At 42.0% G+C, this 16574-nt stretch overlaps 1 protein-coding gene across 1 annotated transcript in view; it reads right to left on the reverse strand.

The window, feature by feature from the left end:
* Positions 1-16574, reverse strand: part of LOC126470294 (protein MON2 homolog) — a 219911-nt gene that overhangs the window by 181522 nt on the left and 21815 nt on the right. The window contains exon 3 of the mRNA XM_050098049.1: positions 2102-2284. Coding sequence (XP_049954006.1) covers positions 2102-2284 — 183 coding nt within the window. The remainder of the gene's footprint in view (positions 1-2101; positions 2285-16574) is intronic.

Below are 16574 nucleotides of genomic sequence, written 5' to 3' on the forward strand. Positions count from 1 at the left end.
TTTAAAACACAGAAGTCCTGAAACACAACAAAGTTTACATTTCAGCCAAGATCTCAGTCTAATCATATATTTATTAATTCTGAAAAAATGGATGTTGCAGAGGCTAACTAATGACAGACTAATTTTGAACCCCACTTGTAACCAAATAGTGCACTATCAACAGGCAATATGAAAGATCCAGTGGAGCTATTAATAGTCTGCAAAATGGGTATCTACTGACAACTCAGATGGTATTACCTGACTACTCAAATCCATATGACCATGAAGAAATTCCAGTGTAACTTACAATTATGTTACAAGATTTGTTCTTGGGAAAGGTATGTCATGACTGGAATTAACATTTACTGTAACATCCATCAGTACTTACTCTAACACTGTTGACACAACAACCCAGTGTTAAGAAGTTTATCAGCTAAAGAAAACGCCCCTGGTTCAAATCAATTTTCTGGCCAAATGAGGCCCTAATTTTTTAAAAAAATTAGGTCAATCCTCCCTTTCTGCTATCCTGCAAAGGTTCATTTTATTTACTTTTATATGTACACTCATGATCAATTGAATCAGACATACCTATTTAGTCACCAGGTAGCATTCCCTTTCACCCTAAATATGTCAACACCACATTGGGGCACTAACACTATGAAACACCGAAAGTGCACTGATCCACAGCCACTCTGATGCCCACAGCTCACAGAGGTCTGTCAGAGATCGAGCCAAGACACACACATTTTCCTCGGATATGCTTAATAGGATTGAGGTCACATGACTTCATGAATTATGTAAGCATTGTCATGCTCATGGAGTACACCTCAAACCATTCTGACAATTTCAGAGTGATAGGGTGGTACATTGTATGTGTGGTGCTGCAGGTGAACCAGAGGACACACTCGGACCCATTCCTATGTTGTTCACTGGGAAGAGGAAAGGGCAGTTGGATTGAAAGCCATATTTGCACAACTCTGACAGACCACCAGTTGTATTATTTTCCCCACAACAGAACCGGGGTATGTTGAGTAGCCAGCATCTATCCTGATATTCCTTTCAGAGCTGATTATGTGGTTTTAATTATGTTCTGAAGGCTGCCTAGTCTCTTGGTGTAATGCTTGGTCTTAAGCTGCCCAGTAGCATTCAGTACTTTGAAGTAATGTCTGTAGTGAAAGCTTGCCATATGATTGACTATGTGACAGCAGTAATGTGTTTGATTCTCCATGCAAGTTCCATCAGTTTACAGAATGCTGCCCTGTTGTCAAGTAGGATGCATCATCTCTACAGCTACATAAGCACTGCACAGCCTGTGTACAGTGCATGGCAGAGGGTACATAATACCAACATTATCAAGTTTCTTTCCTTCCATTCATAAATTGAGCAAGGGGAAAAAAGACTTTAGAATTCCTCTGTATGTGCTCTAATATGTATTATCTTTTTCTCATGATCCCTATGTGAGATATACATTGGTGGCACCTTTGAAAACAGGTTTTCTAAATTTAAACAAGGTTTGGTGAGAATGACATTGTCTTTCTTCCAAGAATTGCCATTCAAGTTCTCCAAGCACTTCTTTTACACTTTCATGTGGGCTATATCAACCTGTTATAATCCTAGCAGTTTGTCTTTGAATTTGTTCAATGGGTAAGTGGCAAGATGCCAACAGTTGTGAACAACAGTACCCACTACAAAGGAAAGTTTGCCCATAGAACTTGGTGCAGAAAATATTGTTCATTGGTGAAACTCTACCACAGCAGTACTTCAAGTATAAGCTACACAATTAAGCACTTCTGTTCGGATTGTGAGAATCACCTAACTTTGAATGTTATCAGGTTTATCATTTGGTCTCTCTCTCTCTCTCTCTCTCTCTCTCTCTCTCCTGCACACATAGACACCCCCCCCCCCCCCCCCCCCACACACACACACACACACACACACACACACACCCCATAGAGAGTATACTACGCATTATATTGAGAAAGAGACAGTAAGTAATGATATGTAGTAAAAATTTAGCAATGAATACTGCACGATGTCTGCTGAAGTCTCATTTTTCTCATTTCTAGATTTTTATACACAATTGTAGACATATGTTCCAGATAACATTCACACTGACTCTTACCCTTGCAAGCGTGTCACCATGTACAACAGTATTTGTAGTCAACAGCAAAGTGACACTCTGCAAGACCTTAACCTCCTCAGTCCCAGATTCCATTAGCATCCAAAGAGTATCAGTTATGTATCTTGCTCCTTTCTGATCAACAGCCTGCTGAGTCATCAGCCGCTGCATTATTCCCAGGCATAACTGTAATAAAGTAACATTGATGTAGATATGACAAAATGTAATTCTCTAATGCCATAAAGAAGACAGAGTCAAAATGAAAACAAAAAACCTTACTTTAAGCACAGAAATACATAGGTGAGCTATGTGTACAAGAAGCTGGGAATGGTCTACAGCTTTAAGTAGCAGATTGGAGGGTTTGATGGGAAGTGTGAAGTCAACAGTTGAAGTAAGATGAGTAAAAGTGTACAAGGAAAGAAGAGGGTGGTGTAATCTGATTTTGAGTTTTGAGGTCAAGAAACCTTCAGAGATTCAAGACAAAGTAATAGGAGTTCAGTTCAATTCAATTATTTTTATATCTGTTATCGAGAAACTCTAAACAGTTTGTACATATTCATCAACCATGATAAAATACAATGCATTATACAACATATACAGGATGTTTCACAATTCCAGTTGCAGGCATCTGGGTATCGTAGAGGGACCTTATTGATAAAGCTTTGATAAGAAATCCATATCCAGAAATATCCAGTTTTGATATAAAATAAATGTGAAGATCAGATCACTTTCAAGTATCCTGCTTCATGCAATGCAGCCAGAAGATATAATTAAGGGATAAGAAAGATTAGAGCTTAATGTCTCATTGACACTGAAGTAATTAGAACGAAGCACTAGCTCACCCTGTTTCAAAGCTGGGGAAGAAAATCAGCCACGCCCTGTCAAAGGAACCATCCTGACACAAACAGCAGTTTTTGGGGACTCACAGAAAACCTAAATCAGGACAGTCAGATGTGGATTGGAACCATTGTCTTCATGTCTCCATCAAGTGGGAGATTTAAAGACTTTCAAATGTATTTTACAGCCATATGGTACATTTCCAGACATGAGTTTCTTATCAAAATATCAACCAAGTCCCCTCTGCAATCCCTAGAAGCCTGTGAAACACTTCGCATAATCATAAAGTACATTAACAGCAACTATTGTTAATATATCATATAGAAATAAAACATGAAGTTGAAAATATAATTAAATAAAACAATGTAACAAAGGAATTTAATTAAAGTTTAAGTAAATAACTTTCAGCTCATTGTATGTCACCTGTTATTGGTTGCCTTGGAAGAACTCAAGGTCTTTCAACTACAACTATACCAACTACACATATTGTTGCTACATTCCTCCACATTGCCGATAATGTTAAGTGCTGGTTCAGCAATGCCCAAGTCTATGCATAGTCATGTGGGAGGGCATTGCATTCTTCTTTACTTCTTTTTATTTTATAATGCCTCCAAGTACAATAATAGTTGTGGTTGGTTGGTTGACTTTTTTTTTTTTTGGGGGGGGGGGGGGGGTAAGGGACCAAACAATGAAGTCATCAGTCTCTCGATCTAAGGATGGGGCATCCAGGAGTAGAGATGTCCACCAATATGTTTTCTTATCTAGTCGGAAGATTCAAAACAGTGCAAGTTAGACAGCAGAAAATGTAATAGTCTAGACATCTTTTGTACCATCAAAAATAAAAACAAGATTAAGGAGATGGCGAAGTTGGCAGATGGGCATCTCCAGGGCTCTGCATGCGACAAGAAACGTCCCACCCACAGCTGTCCCACCCCTGAGCCATTACTGCAAGAGCGCCCATTATTCAACAAAGTGTGACACCCAGAACAGAAAACTGAGTGGAGCAGAAAGGAGGCAAATCAAATCTAAAAATGATTAAAACAGAATAAAAGAGGGATGAAACAGTAGCCTGGTCAAGGAGGTAGGGTTGCGGACTGCCTGACCTAGCATATAGCGTGAGACACCCCATTCCCAACCACTCTTTCCCTGCTCCAGTGCTAGATTAAAACCTTATAACTGAGAATAAAAACCACTTTCCTGGAGAAAAATAAGAACCTGTTCAACCATCCATGAATCATCTGCCAATATTAAAGGCAATGATTCCAGAAGTCCATATTTAGCATGGATGGTAAAAAGAAGGCCCCCAAGCATCCATCAAGATACGAGCTACTGCCTGTAATGCTCCATAACCACAATGTGAGGGTGGCCCATTACACAAAAGAAAGCAACGGGTTAACCTGGTATGACCAATGCGGAGATAGCATAGGACTGTGGATTCCTTCCATGGAAGCAAAAGGAAGGGAACCATGCTGCAGTAGTCTCCTCGATTGTGATGAGTTTATTAGATGGAGCAGTAGCCCACAACATGCCTTTCTACCTCCGAGTGAGCAGAGACCTTATGTGCACCTGCAAATCTGCACCGCGTGTTGGCAAAGTGAACAGGCAGTGAGTAAGTGCTCCTCTAGCCGAACGATCAACCAGTTCATTCCCTGGGACAGGTGCATAACTTGGGACTCTGAGAAATACAATTAAGCAGGCAGCATAGCAAAGGTCAGTGAGAAGTTCATGAATAGACGATACCAAAGGGTGGCAAGAACAGCATTGGTCAATAGCCTCTGCGTCAGTACATATTAGAACACAGTCAAGGGAGGCGCGTTTAGTAAAATGGAGGGCTCTGCTGCCGGCTGTCAGCTCTCCCATAAACATACTACACGTTCGCAGCAAGAAATGGTGTTCCACACTGGCAGGAAATGTAAAAACATAGCCCAACTAATCCACAGTTTTAGAGCCATCAGTGTAAAAGATGAAATCACCATGAGTCTCTTGAAGAACTGGACATAACAGATGCCAAATGGTCATGGGGGCGACCAAGACTATAGGACCTTGGAAAAAATCTGTCCTAGTCTGTGGCCTGGACACCATCCAAGGGGAAGTGCACGAGAAAACATGAAGAGCATAATCCAGGAAGCAGAGATGGAGATCTTGGCAGAGGGAAGAGTGGCAGATTCCAACTGGTAGTTCCACCTAAGGGCGGCTATCAGGATGCTGATGACACCCTTCGTATGTAAAGGGAATGGGACACATGCAATGACCAGGCGATTGAATAAGAGAGTAAGAGCTGGTACCGCTGAATCTGAAGGGGAAGATCCCCTCTTCAACAAGGAGACTGTCTATGGGACTAGTCCGAAAGGCAGCTGTGGCCAGATACACGTCACAATGGTAGACTGGGTCTAGCAGTTTTAAAACTGAAGGAGCCACTGAGCCATAAACGTGGCAACCATACCCCAGTCAGGACGCACCAGAGCCTGGTAAACCTGGAGAAGAGTAGCATGATCCACACCACAAAATGCGTGGGCAAGAAATCAGAGCGCATTAAGCTTCAACATGCTGCTAGTCTTCAGGTGATAAACGTGGGGCAGCCAGGTCAGCTTTATATATAAAAAAAGAGGCCCCAGATATGGGACTATGCTACAACATCTAGTGCTGTGTACCTAGGTAGAGCCTTGGGTCAGGATGGACTGTGGTATTACAGCAGAAATGCATGACCCACTTTTTGAGGGAGAGAATTGGCAACCATGGGAAACAGTCCATGCAGAGGCCCTTCGGGTGGCACCTTGGAGCTGATGTTCAGCAGATGCTACTGAGTGGGAGCCGTAACAAATGCAAAAATCATCAACAAACAATTCAAGGGTGATCAGCAGCCTTGTGGGATGCCGTTCTCTTGGACCCATGGGGAGCTGAGTGAAGTCCCGATTCCATTCCAGAGCAACCAGTAGGATGAAAACTGATGAATAAAAATTGGTGGGTGGCTTCAAAAGCTCCAGTCACGGAGGGTGAGTAAAATGTGATGACTCCAAGTGGTGTCATATGCCTTATGCAGGGGGGGGGGGGGGGGGGGGGGAGGGAAAGAAGACTGCCACAAGGTACTGGCACTTAGAAAAAGCCTGCTGAATTGCTGTTTCCAACCTAAACAAATGGTCAGTTGTGGGTCATGCCTCCCAGAAACTACATTTATAGGGGGACAAGGGCCCCCCCAAGATTTGAGAACTCAGCATAATCTGTGGACAATCAGCCTTTCAAGCAGCTTCCACAGTATGTTGGTGAGGCTAACCGGACAGTAACTGTCGAGAGATGTTGGGTCTTTGCCTCGCTTAAGGACTGGGACAACTATGCTATCTTTCCAGTGTGAGGCGAAGGCACCTTGGAGTCAAAGACTTCTTAAGACCCAGAGAAGATGCCTTTGGGGAACATTCAAGTGTTGCATCATCTGATTGTGAACTGAATCAGGCCTGAGGCTCTGTCGTAGGTTGAGATAAGAGCCTGAAGTAGTTCCCCGACAGTGAAGGGTTCATTATAAGAATCAGGCTGGTAGTAAAATGGAGGGCTCTGCTGCCGGCGAATTGGTAAAAAGTCCACTCTGTAAGACAAGACCTGGAACAGCTGCTGAATACTGGTGACCCGTAAGACCATGGAGCTTGGCCCACACCCAAAACAAAGGAGACATAGCACTCCCACCATTCCTTCTTAATGTGTTTTATTATTTAGCGAGCCTTAGCACGAAGTCGCTTAAAAGCGATTAGGTTGTTCTGCGAAGGATGTTGTTTGCATTGCTGCAGGGCTCATTGGCAATCCTGAATAGGTACTGCAATGTCTTTGATCCACTGCGGCACTTGCCAACTCAGAGTGGGCAAACTGTAGAAAGGGGAGTAGCAGTTCCAGCAGTGGGGGTGACGCCTTCCACAACCTCATCAATATGATATGACAGAGAGGTGGCAAATGTAATAGCAGAGTCATACAAAGGCCAGTTGGCTCTGTGAAATGCTCAATGTGGTTGTCTTTTCATTTGGTGATGACACAGAAATGAAAGGATCGCCAGAAAGTGGCAATTGTCACAAATTCCATCATGAAGTAACCAATGTAGCTAAGCTACAAGATTAGGGAAAGAGACTGTTAGATTGATAGGTGAAAAGGTGCCAAGGTCAGCACTGAACTGGGTAGGAGAACCATCACTGAGGTGGCACAGATCATGGTCTGTGAGAAGCTGGTCAATTAGAATATCCCTACAGTGGTGCTTCCCCACAGGGGGTGGTGTGCACTGAAAGTCCTCAAGCAAGAGAAAAGAGGGGAAAAGATGCTGGATTGATGTGGTCAAATTAACATAAATGGCCTGCCTGGAAGTAGGTAAATGTTGCAAAGAGTAATTGCCAAGGTCATTTTCCCCCACACCGCTATTGCCTCCAACAAGGTACGAAAGGAAATCCATTCGCCAATGACATCTGTACAGGCCAAAGTACAGACCCCTCCAGCTGCCCTCTCAGGACTGGCGCAGTTCTGACAGAATGCATGATAACCACCGAGTTTTGAAGAACAGTCACCAGTGAAGTGCACAGCTAAGAGAGCAATGCAAACTGCAGAAGAGGAAGAAATAAGAAATTCTAGTTCTGGCAGGTAACAGCAGTACCCATTATAATTCCACTGAATGATCATATAAAAGGTAGCTAGGTTAGATGTGAAGTGGACAGGAGGGCCATGACACCACATGATCATTGCCTTTCACCACTGAGAATTGACCCCCATCCACAAACATCAGCTCAGAATTCAACTGCGTAGGTGGATCTGGTGCCTGCAGGGCACCGGAGTAGCCTTGTCCTTATTCTTCTTCTTCTTCTTCTTCTTCTTTTTCCATAACCTTTGAAGGGCAAGGTTCCTGTAGGGGCTATCAGCATTGAGTGAAGTGACAGATGAAGATCGGACAGCCCAGGGACCTAGAGGCCATGGCTCCTTCATGCATTGATTGGTGTCGGATCTCCTCTACTGTGGAAGAGGAGGGTAGTGGGGAATTTTCTCTTTTTTTTAGGGGGGGGGGGGGGGGATGGTCTAAATGTTAGCATAATTGACTGTCATATCAATCGATAATATTAATGCATGAAACACATATGGACATCTGTGTGTAAAACTTTGCACACTGTTCTACACTACTACAGGGGAAATTGTTTCTCAGTCATCCTGTACAACTGTAGCATTCTTCTGGGAAAGGTAACTTTCTCCCCCACAGACAATGCTGACATTTAGTTCACAGACAGGCTACCTTCTCAGCATTTCCTGTTCAATTCTCCTATGTAGGTAGACAAAGTAACTTGTCTTAGCTCCTGCTTATACAGTGGAGTTATTGTCAGCTTATTAACTGAGTACATATTTGCAGTTGTGAAGTGAGTTTTTATGAAAAAAAAAAGCTCAACAGCTGGACCTCTCAAATGCCTACAACACTGAAGAGCCTGCCCCATGCATGACATGCTGTCAATATGTATTCAACAATGTTGATTTCATCGTCTCCACTCCCATTGGCTGGAATATATTTCCTATCCTGAAGGATATCATATTCACCACCCCAGCCTCACCTCTCCCAACATCTGAAGAGTTCCAGAGGCTTAAACTGTCTCCCTCTGCAACACAAGTAGATCACCTAGCTGTTATAGAACTTCAGATAATTCAGTGTAAGACAAGCAATGTCTTACAGCAGATCACTGTTCTAGTTTTGAGCATTCCAATTCCCACCAGCTTGTAAGATATACTATCACTGTGTGGAAAGTGCCTCCATTCAGTGCAGCTCACTCTAGTAGTGCCAGGAGTTCCTGAATGCATGAGATTTATGCAGTCTACCAGTAACATAATTAATCATGGGAGAAGTGCAGTAACTTTCTGGTCATTCATTAATTCACCACAAAGCGAGTACAACATAAACACACGGCTTTACAATGTGCTGTCAATGACAGCAGCAAGGTGCCACATTTAACAATTCTCTCTCTTTCCCACCAACACTACATACGTCACTGGCACCACACACTGAGATTAAATACTTCTCATTCATTGTTTATAGGAAAATATTTTACATAAAATCTCACTTAGTAACTGCAGATATGGACAGCAGATATGGACGCAACTGAAAGTAACTATTATATATAAATGAGCTCTGTCAAGAGAAGTAAACAAAAAATACTGGGGAGGGATAGTCTGTCTGTGAACTAAAAATTGAGCAACACTTGTGGTGTGGGAAGTTGCCTTTCCTGGATGAAAGCACCAGCAGCTGTACAGTATGACTAAGAATCAATTTCCCCTGCAGCAGTGTAGTACAGTGTGCAGAGTCTGTCCATATGCATTTCTTGCTTTAGTGTTATTAGTAACTCATATACTCATATCTTTATACCACATAGTGTTAACAGACTTTGTGGAAAATAAACAACCCTGAGCATGTGTGTGCACTGCATCATCAGCATATTATAAGCTGTGCTGCAGCAGGTTGGTACAACTTTGTGAAACACCCTGCAGTTGCTTCTGGTCATACCGTGGGATAGACAGAGCAAGGAATCAGCTGCTCATTCTTCAATTTGCAGACCTATGAAGGGGGGAATTACATGACATCAATCTGGCAACCAACAATCCCTCACACTTCTACCCCTGCCCCTCCCCTCCAATCCCCAGCCCTCGACTGTATTACACCCACAGAACATAATTTATGCCTTAATATGATTCTACAGCACTTAAACATGCTCAAGTAATTACTATTTGTTCTTAATCCATTTTGTTTAACAGTAACCACTGAAACACTATTTTTAATAATCTGCAATTTTCCGTTCCCTGCAATGTGGAAACTCTAAGTCCTAGTGAAACAATGAATAGGACCTTTCTTGTCGGAAATCTGATTTAGTTTAATTTTGTGCTGGGAAACATTTCCAATAGAATCCATGCTTCTCAAGTTATTTTTAAACAACAACAACAACAACAACAACAAAGTGGTCTTTAAATAAACCCACCCTCACACCCACACCCTGCTGGTGGGGATTATTAGAATGTTGTTCATGGCCCTCCCCCTACCACTGTACAAAAATTTGAGACTACATGATTTTCCTTGGTTGACTGGACTAACTGCTCTTTGGATATAGTGGCATTACTTTCATATTTCGAGAATCACCAGTAAATCCTCAACAGGTGTAGCATGTAAGGAAAAGGTGAGCCTCAGTAGTATGCTTCACTATATTTGTTGCATTATCGTTCGCTAGCTCTCCAGTTGAAGACACTGCACCAAGACACTGGCAGCAAAGCCCACGTTAGCACTGAAGGTAGCTTCATGATATGAGCACACAACATACAGTGGTAATTGACAGTTGGCAGTGCCATCACGGGTAATCTTATCCACAATTCCGACTACTTTCTGAGTAACAGATTTTACATGTTCTAGTAAGTTCCTTTTCTCATCTAGAAGAATGACTGCAAACACTGTTGCATTTTATACGGGTCCATTGGGCCTCAGGGAAGGATCCTGGTGAGAGAAATTCTTCCCTTTATAAGCATATCAGTGGTTTTATGAATGGCTACAGCCAATTTGTCAACTTTGCACCACCACTGCATCTGAACAAGCACATCATTTATGTTTCCCTTAAGTCTCGCTCTGGAGCCAGCAGACACAGCTACTAGGATGTGATCCGTATATGCAGCACCACCTTCAACATTTTCTTCCCTATCTAAAAGACAGAAGTGGAATTCAATGCTAAGTTCCCAGAACATAGGGGTCACTCATGGAGCTTTTGACACAGCCTTTGGTAATCTTTTTTATTACCTTGCTCTGCCCCAAAAGTCATTGGATGGTTTGTCCACTGAAATAATCAACAACACTCTTGTATAGACATTTAAGGACCCAGAGATCTCCAAAACATGCAGACATAGCAAGCCACTGAAGATCTGAAGAGCTCTATTAACCACGTAATCTACGGGTTTCCATGTTCTGAACCCATACTGGCATTGGTTCAGCACCAAGAGCTCCCATGTACCTACAACTGGTCACAAAGCACATGCTCCTAATCCTTGGCCAAGGTATTTAACAAGAAAATGGGTTTGTAATTCGTCAGTGTTGCTGCATCTTTACGCAATCTATTTTTAACCACTACTGCCTCAGTTCTTCCCAAATCAGTGGTATACCACATCTTCGCAAAGTTTCATTTACAAAAAGTGTCAAATAAGGCACTCCAGTGGACTGATCATTTGCGCGACAATGTAGATGCCATCAAAATCTAGTGCCTTTCCAGTTTTCAGCTTGAAAATTGCAATAGCAACATTTTCCTGAGTAAAAGGTAACACCAACACCTTATTGCCACATTCATTATATAGTTCATTTCAAATGTGTACATGTTTTTCTGAGCGTGTTTTCGTGTTATCAGGAAGTTCAGCTGACTCCCGTAACCCAACAATTACTGATCCAGCCTCCCTACACATCATGGACATGACAGTAGGTCCCTTAACCTTTTCAGTCAACAATATATGCGATCTTCTTCATATGTCAAATTCTAGTTGCCTTATAAGAAACTTCTCCCCGATATATTCTTTCAGTTTCCTACAACAATGTTTTTTAACACATCTTAACTGCCCTGTACACATGGAGACTCACAGTGCACTCTGGTTGAAAGTATGTTGATAAGCTCTTCTTTTTGACCTTACCCTTCATCACAATACGGGAAGGTCCAGTTCCCCAGGACTTCAGTCTAACAATTTATCTTTTTCTTGGGAACATGAATGTCCTGTGCTCTCTGCAAGGGTTCAGTTAGAAGCTGTGCACTTAAGTATATGTGGATTAGAAGTGATTCCACTGGAAATGATGTAATGTAGGCAATTAAGCCACTCCAAATTGCTTTTCTGATACCTGATGTAGAGAATCATGCTCTACTGTTTGTCACAATCTATTGTTGCCATTTTCCTCTTTGGTGACAACTGCATAATGCTCAGTGGATGACAGGTGCTAGAGCACTTACTAGCGATTAATCTTAGCTGCCGTCATCCAGTCTGCTAAACTGACAACTATATTAGTGGCAACATCTGCTCGTCCCTCAAATGTATTTGACAAACCCTCTAGCTTTGAAACAATGATGTCCATCTCCTGTATTATGTCCTCTTAGTATCTCATCCATGAGCTTACCTATTCTGTCACAGAGTGGATTTTGCATCCATATCTGTTGCCCCAAGGAGACATGCAACTCATCCACAGATAGCTACTGCCATGAGCTTATCTATGAGGGACATTTCGAAACTAAGTTTTGTCACTGTTTTTGACATGGAAACTTTATTGCCAAAAACAAATACACCATGGCACCATGAACTATACACCTCGCATTGTTTTTTTTTTTTTTTTTTTTTTTTTTTTTTTTTTTTTTTTTTTTTTTTTTTTTTGTGTATAGTCACAACTGACACCCAACACTGAGACATTTGTCATATAATTTACAATCAGTTTGAAGAACCTAGTCTGATAAAACTCTGTGCCCCGTGATGCAATGAATTGTCACACAGCCTGCTCCACCTCAACACTGGTTTGCATCTGGCACACAGGTCGCTGCTACACTCTCATCCTTGGCACTCTGTACATTTATCATTCCTCCTCCTTCTCTGATGTCTCTTCAATTCCTGAACCAACAATGCATGTGGATTCATAAGGAATTTATTTGTATCACCCTGTGTACCAGCTTCTCTTTCAAAAACAGAGACAAAACTTATTTCCGACATGTCCGTCATATATAAGGTCTGATAGGATGCGAGTACTGCATTCACATATGCTTACTAAAATCCACGCTTTCTGCACATCCTTCACTTCTACTGTGACCATATGCTTGTCACACTGCTGTGCCACCTTGGTCTTCTGAACTTTCCCCACTTTTAATGACATTGGCTTACAGTGTCTCATCGTGGCCAGTAATTGTTAACATATCTGCAGGAAAATGTGGGAGCCTATTGCTTATACAGTACAGTTGCTGCAGACTGTATGAAAACTGAACTCTTTGGTTAGTTTTCGTATTCAGTCAGAGCCAGTTTACTTCACACAGCATTAAACAGTAATATCTTTATCATTCTGCATGTACTGAGTGTGAAAAAATCACTTTGGAGAGGAGAGGCTGGGTCAGAGAGTACACGTCCATATGTTTTAATAAAATCACTATATGTTGCTTGATGCTGATTGGTACATTTATTCTTGTGAACAGCTGCCAAAGGAGGTCACATAATTGTTTAACCTCTGTTGGTAAAGCATTCCTCCCAAAGAAACCTTTCTTATGTCCCAGTTATGAAATATGAAATAGATTTCACTTTAGGACGCCCAACTCAGATAACATGTCTAGGGGCAAACTGCAGCACACTGAAAAACTCTAATCAACTTAACTGCACCTTAAGTTATAAATTCTTGTAAAGTCTGTTTGAATGCTTTCAAGTATGATTTTTGGTAAGGTTCAAAATATTAGAAAGAGTTTTCATATTAAATAAGAAGTTCTGATTTTCACTAAACTTCATTTTTTGAGATTTTTATGCCCTCCAGTGCTACCACAGGGAATGCGGCAGAGGGGGAGGGGAATATGCAGATGACGATGCTGCATGGGCATCTACTGCTACAGGACATGCGGTAGCAATGCCATCATATTCATCAGTGTCTTTATCATAGACTCTGGCAGGAGGTTCAGGAAGCTGCAACACCAGGTTGGACAGCTACAATGTAAGGAAGTCCCTCATTGCAGGCATTACTGCAGCAGTAACATTTCTCTCATCAGTATCCCTTGCAGTCTGAGGAGTGGATGCAATGTTCCCCTACATGGTATTTCCTTGGAATAAAGTTCGTGAACCTCATCTGGTGTGAGCCTGCCTATTTGTCTTGTGGGTAACTCATTATGAGTCCTACCATCTGTGTTTAAGCTTCCTGAATGTTCAACTTCACTTACACAAAACTGCTGTAGCTCAAGTTTGTTTATCATACAACACATATTAGCGTGCATCATTATCCATTTAAAGAACTATCACCTAAGTTCCTTTGCAATTGCTGTCTCTAAGCTCCTCTGTAGTATCTTGTCATCTATGAAATTCACACTGCTCCTTCACAAACCCCATACTGATTGGTGCTGGAATGCTCTCAAAATGTGACACTGCTCTCCTTCACAGTGTAAGACAAGTTGCTTATGCCAAGCTATGGTACAACGCCAGTTCCTGGCTGCTGTTGATAGGGACAAATGCTCCCGTATCCTTATAGTGTGTCTTCCATTATTTGATTTACACAGATCTCACATAGAGTCGTTGGTCACCCCCCTTTGGTGTTATTTTAGAACGGTCCATAGTTTATTCTAGCTATTTCACATTCTATCAGTGTTTCATACATTGCAAAATCTTTACCAAGTCCATCACATTTTCTGGTACTGTTGTGACATGGAATGCAGACAGGTTTTTCTTTGATTTTGGTTATCATAAGAAATGATTACAAGTGGTCACTGATTGCACAGAGACTGGGTGATTACACAGAGAGATGCACTGCACTTGGACATAAATAACTTTCCAGCTACAGCAGCAAAAGGGAACAGTTCGGGATATGTCAATGTCTACGTCTCTAATTCAGTGCTGTGTTTGGCAGTGAATATCTTTATTTGTAATGCCGTCATGAGGTACCAACTTTTCCATGATACCTCACATTCTGTGAAAGACATCACAATCTCAATGAAATTCTACTATAGGAGTTAACGTTAATAATACATCATAACATGTAGAACACGCAGCAAGACCAAAACTTTCTGTTTAACTTAAACCTGAAATGAAAGAATGATATGTGGGTCTCAGTGAAACATTGATACAACCTTCAGTGACTGAAGTGAATGACTATTATGTACAGATAACTTTCAGCCAGTAACAAAACGAAAAAAGCCAGGAATGGTTATTTTCATCTTTGGAAAAGTCCAAGAAATTCTGCACAGCTTCTTCCACTGGAAAAAAGTGATGCCTTTTAGGGATTGCAAAGTGTAACTGTGGAACACTTCATAAACAGGAAACACAAACAGGAAAAAGTAAATCATTTAGTTATCTGCTTGATGAATGTTTGAATCCTTGAGTTACATCAAACCCAATACAGTTTTCAGAGTACCAGCATATGGTAGTAAGGGGACAAATCAGAAAGTCTTTGCCCTACTTTTTTAGTCAAATTACAGTTGTAATTGTTCAGTCAACATATCCATTACTGGTGTTAGACCTTTCTTGGTTCAGACAGGCCTTATCTGCTGGTAGCTCCGCCGCATGGCACTGCTGTCATTTTTTGGTGGCAGTGCTTCACACGTTCACAGCATTAGAGCAACCAAGTGCAATTCGTTTTCTATGGAGCAAGGGATGAACGTCCATTGAGATCTACAGGCTTATGGAGCCCACATATGGAGAAAACTGTCTCGCTTTGATAACTGCGAGGGGATGGTGGAGCTAGTTTGACAAAGGCCATGAGGTCTTGCATGACAATGAATGGTCAATCAGTGACGACAACATTACCCACATGGATCCAACGGTGAAAGCAGATTGGCGTGTGCACATCACGGCCATTTCCCAGGAGCTTGACATATTGTATGGCAGTGCTTACATCATTCATGGGTCCTTAGGGTACTGGAAGGTTTCATGTCGGTGGGTGTCTAAGCAGTTTGATGCCATGATGAAATGCAAGTGAATGATGTGTTCACTGAACCATCTGGAATGGTATTCCAAGGAGAATGAAAGTTTCCTGGATCACATTGTTACTCACGATGAAACATGGATACTGCATTTCAAGCTGGAATCCAAGCAGCATCTACATCTACATCTACATTTATACTCCGCAAGCCACCCAACGGTGTGTGGCGGAGGGCACTTTACGTGCCACTGTCATTACCTCCCTTTCCTGTTCCAGTCGCGTATGGTTCGCGGGAAGAACGACTGTCTGAAAGCCTCCGTGCGCACTCTAATCTCTCTAATTTTACATTCGTGATCTCCTCGCGAGGTATAAGTAGGGGGAAGCAATATATTCAATACCTCATCCAGAAACGCACCCTCTCGAAACCTGGCGAGCAAGCTACACCGCGATGCAGAGTGCCTCTCTTGCAGAGTCTGCCACTTGAGTTTATTAAACATCTCCGTAACGCTATCACGGTTACCAAATAACCCTGTGACGAAACACGTCGCTCTTCTTTGGATCTTCTCTATCTCCTCCGTCAACCCGATCTGGTACGGATCCCACAATGATGAGCAATACTCAAGTATAGGTCGAAAGAGTGTTTTGTAAGCCACCTCCTTTGTTGATGGACTACATTTTCTAAGCACTCTCCCAATGAATCTCAACCTGGTACCCGCCTTACCAACAATTAATTTTATATGATCATTCCACTTCAAATCGTTCCGCACGCATACTCCCAGATATTTTACACAAGTAACTGCTACCAGTGTTTGTTCCGCTATCATATAATCATACAACAAAGGATCCTTCTTTCTGTGTATTCGCAATACATTACATTTGTCTATGTTAAGGGACAGTTGCCACTCCCTGCACCAAGTGCCTATCCGCTGCAGATCTTCCTGCATTTCGCTACAATTTTCTAATGCTGCAACTTCTCTGTATACTACAGCATCATCCGCGAAAAGCCGCATGGAACTTCCGACACTATCTACTAGCTCATTTATA

This window comes from Schistocerca serialis, chromosome 3, assembly GCF_023864345.2.
Source record: "Schistocerca serialis cubense isolate TAMUIC-IGC-003099 chromosome 3, iqSchSeri2.2, whole genome shotgun sequence".
Taxonomy (NCBI): domain Eukaryota; kingdom Metazoa; phylum Arthropoda; class Insecta; order Orthoptera; family Acrididae; genus Schistocerca; species Schistocerca serialis.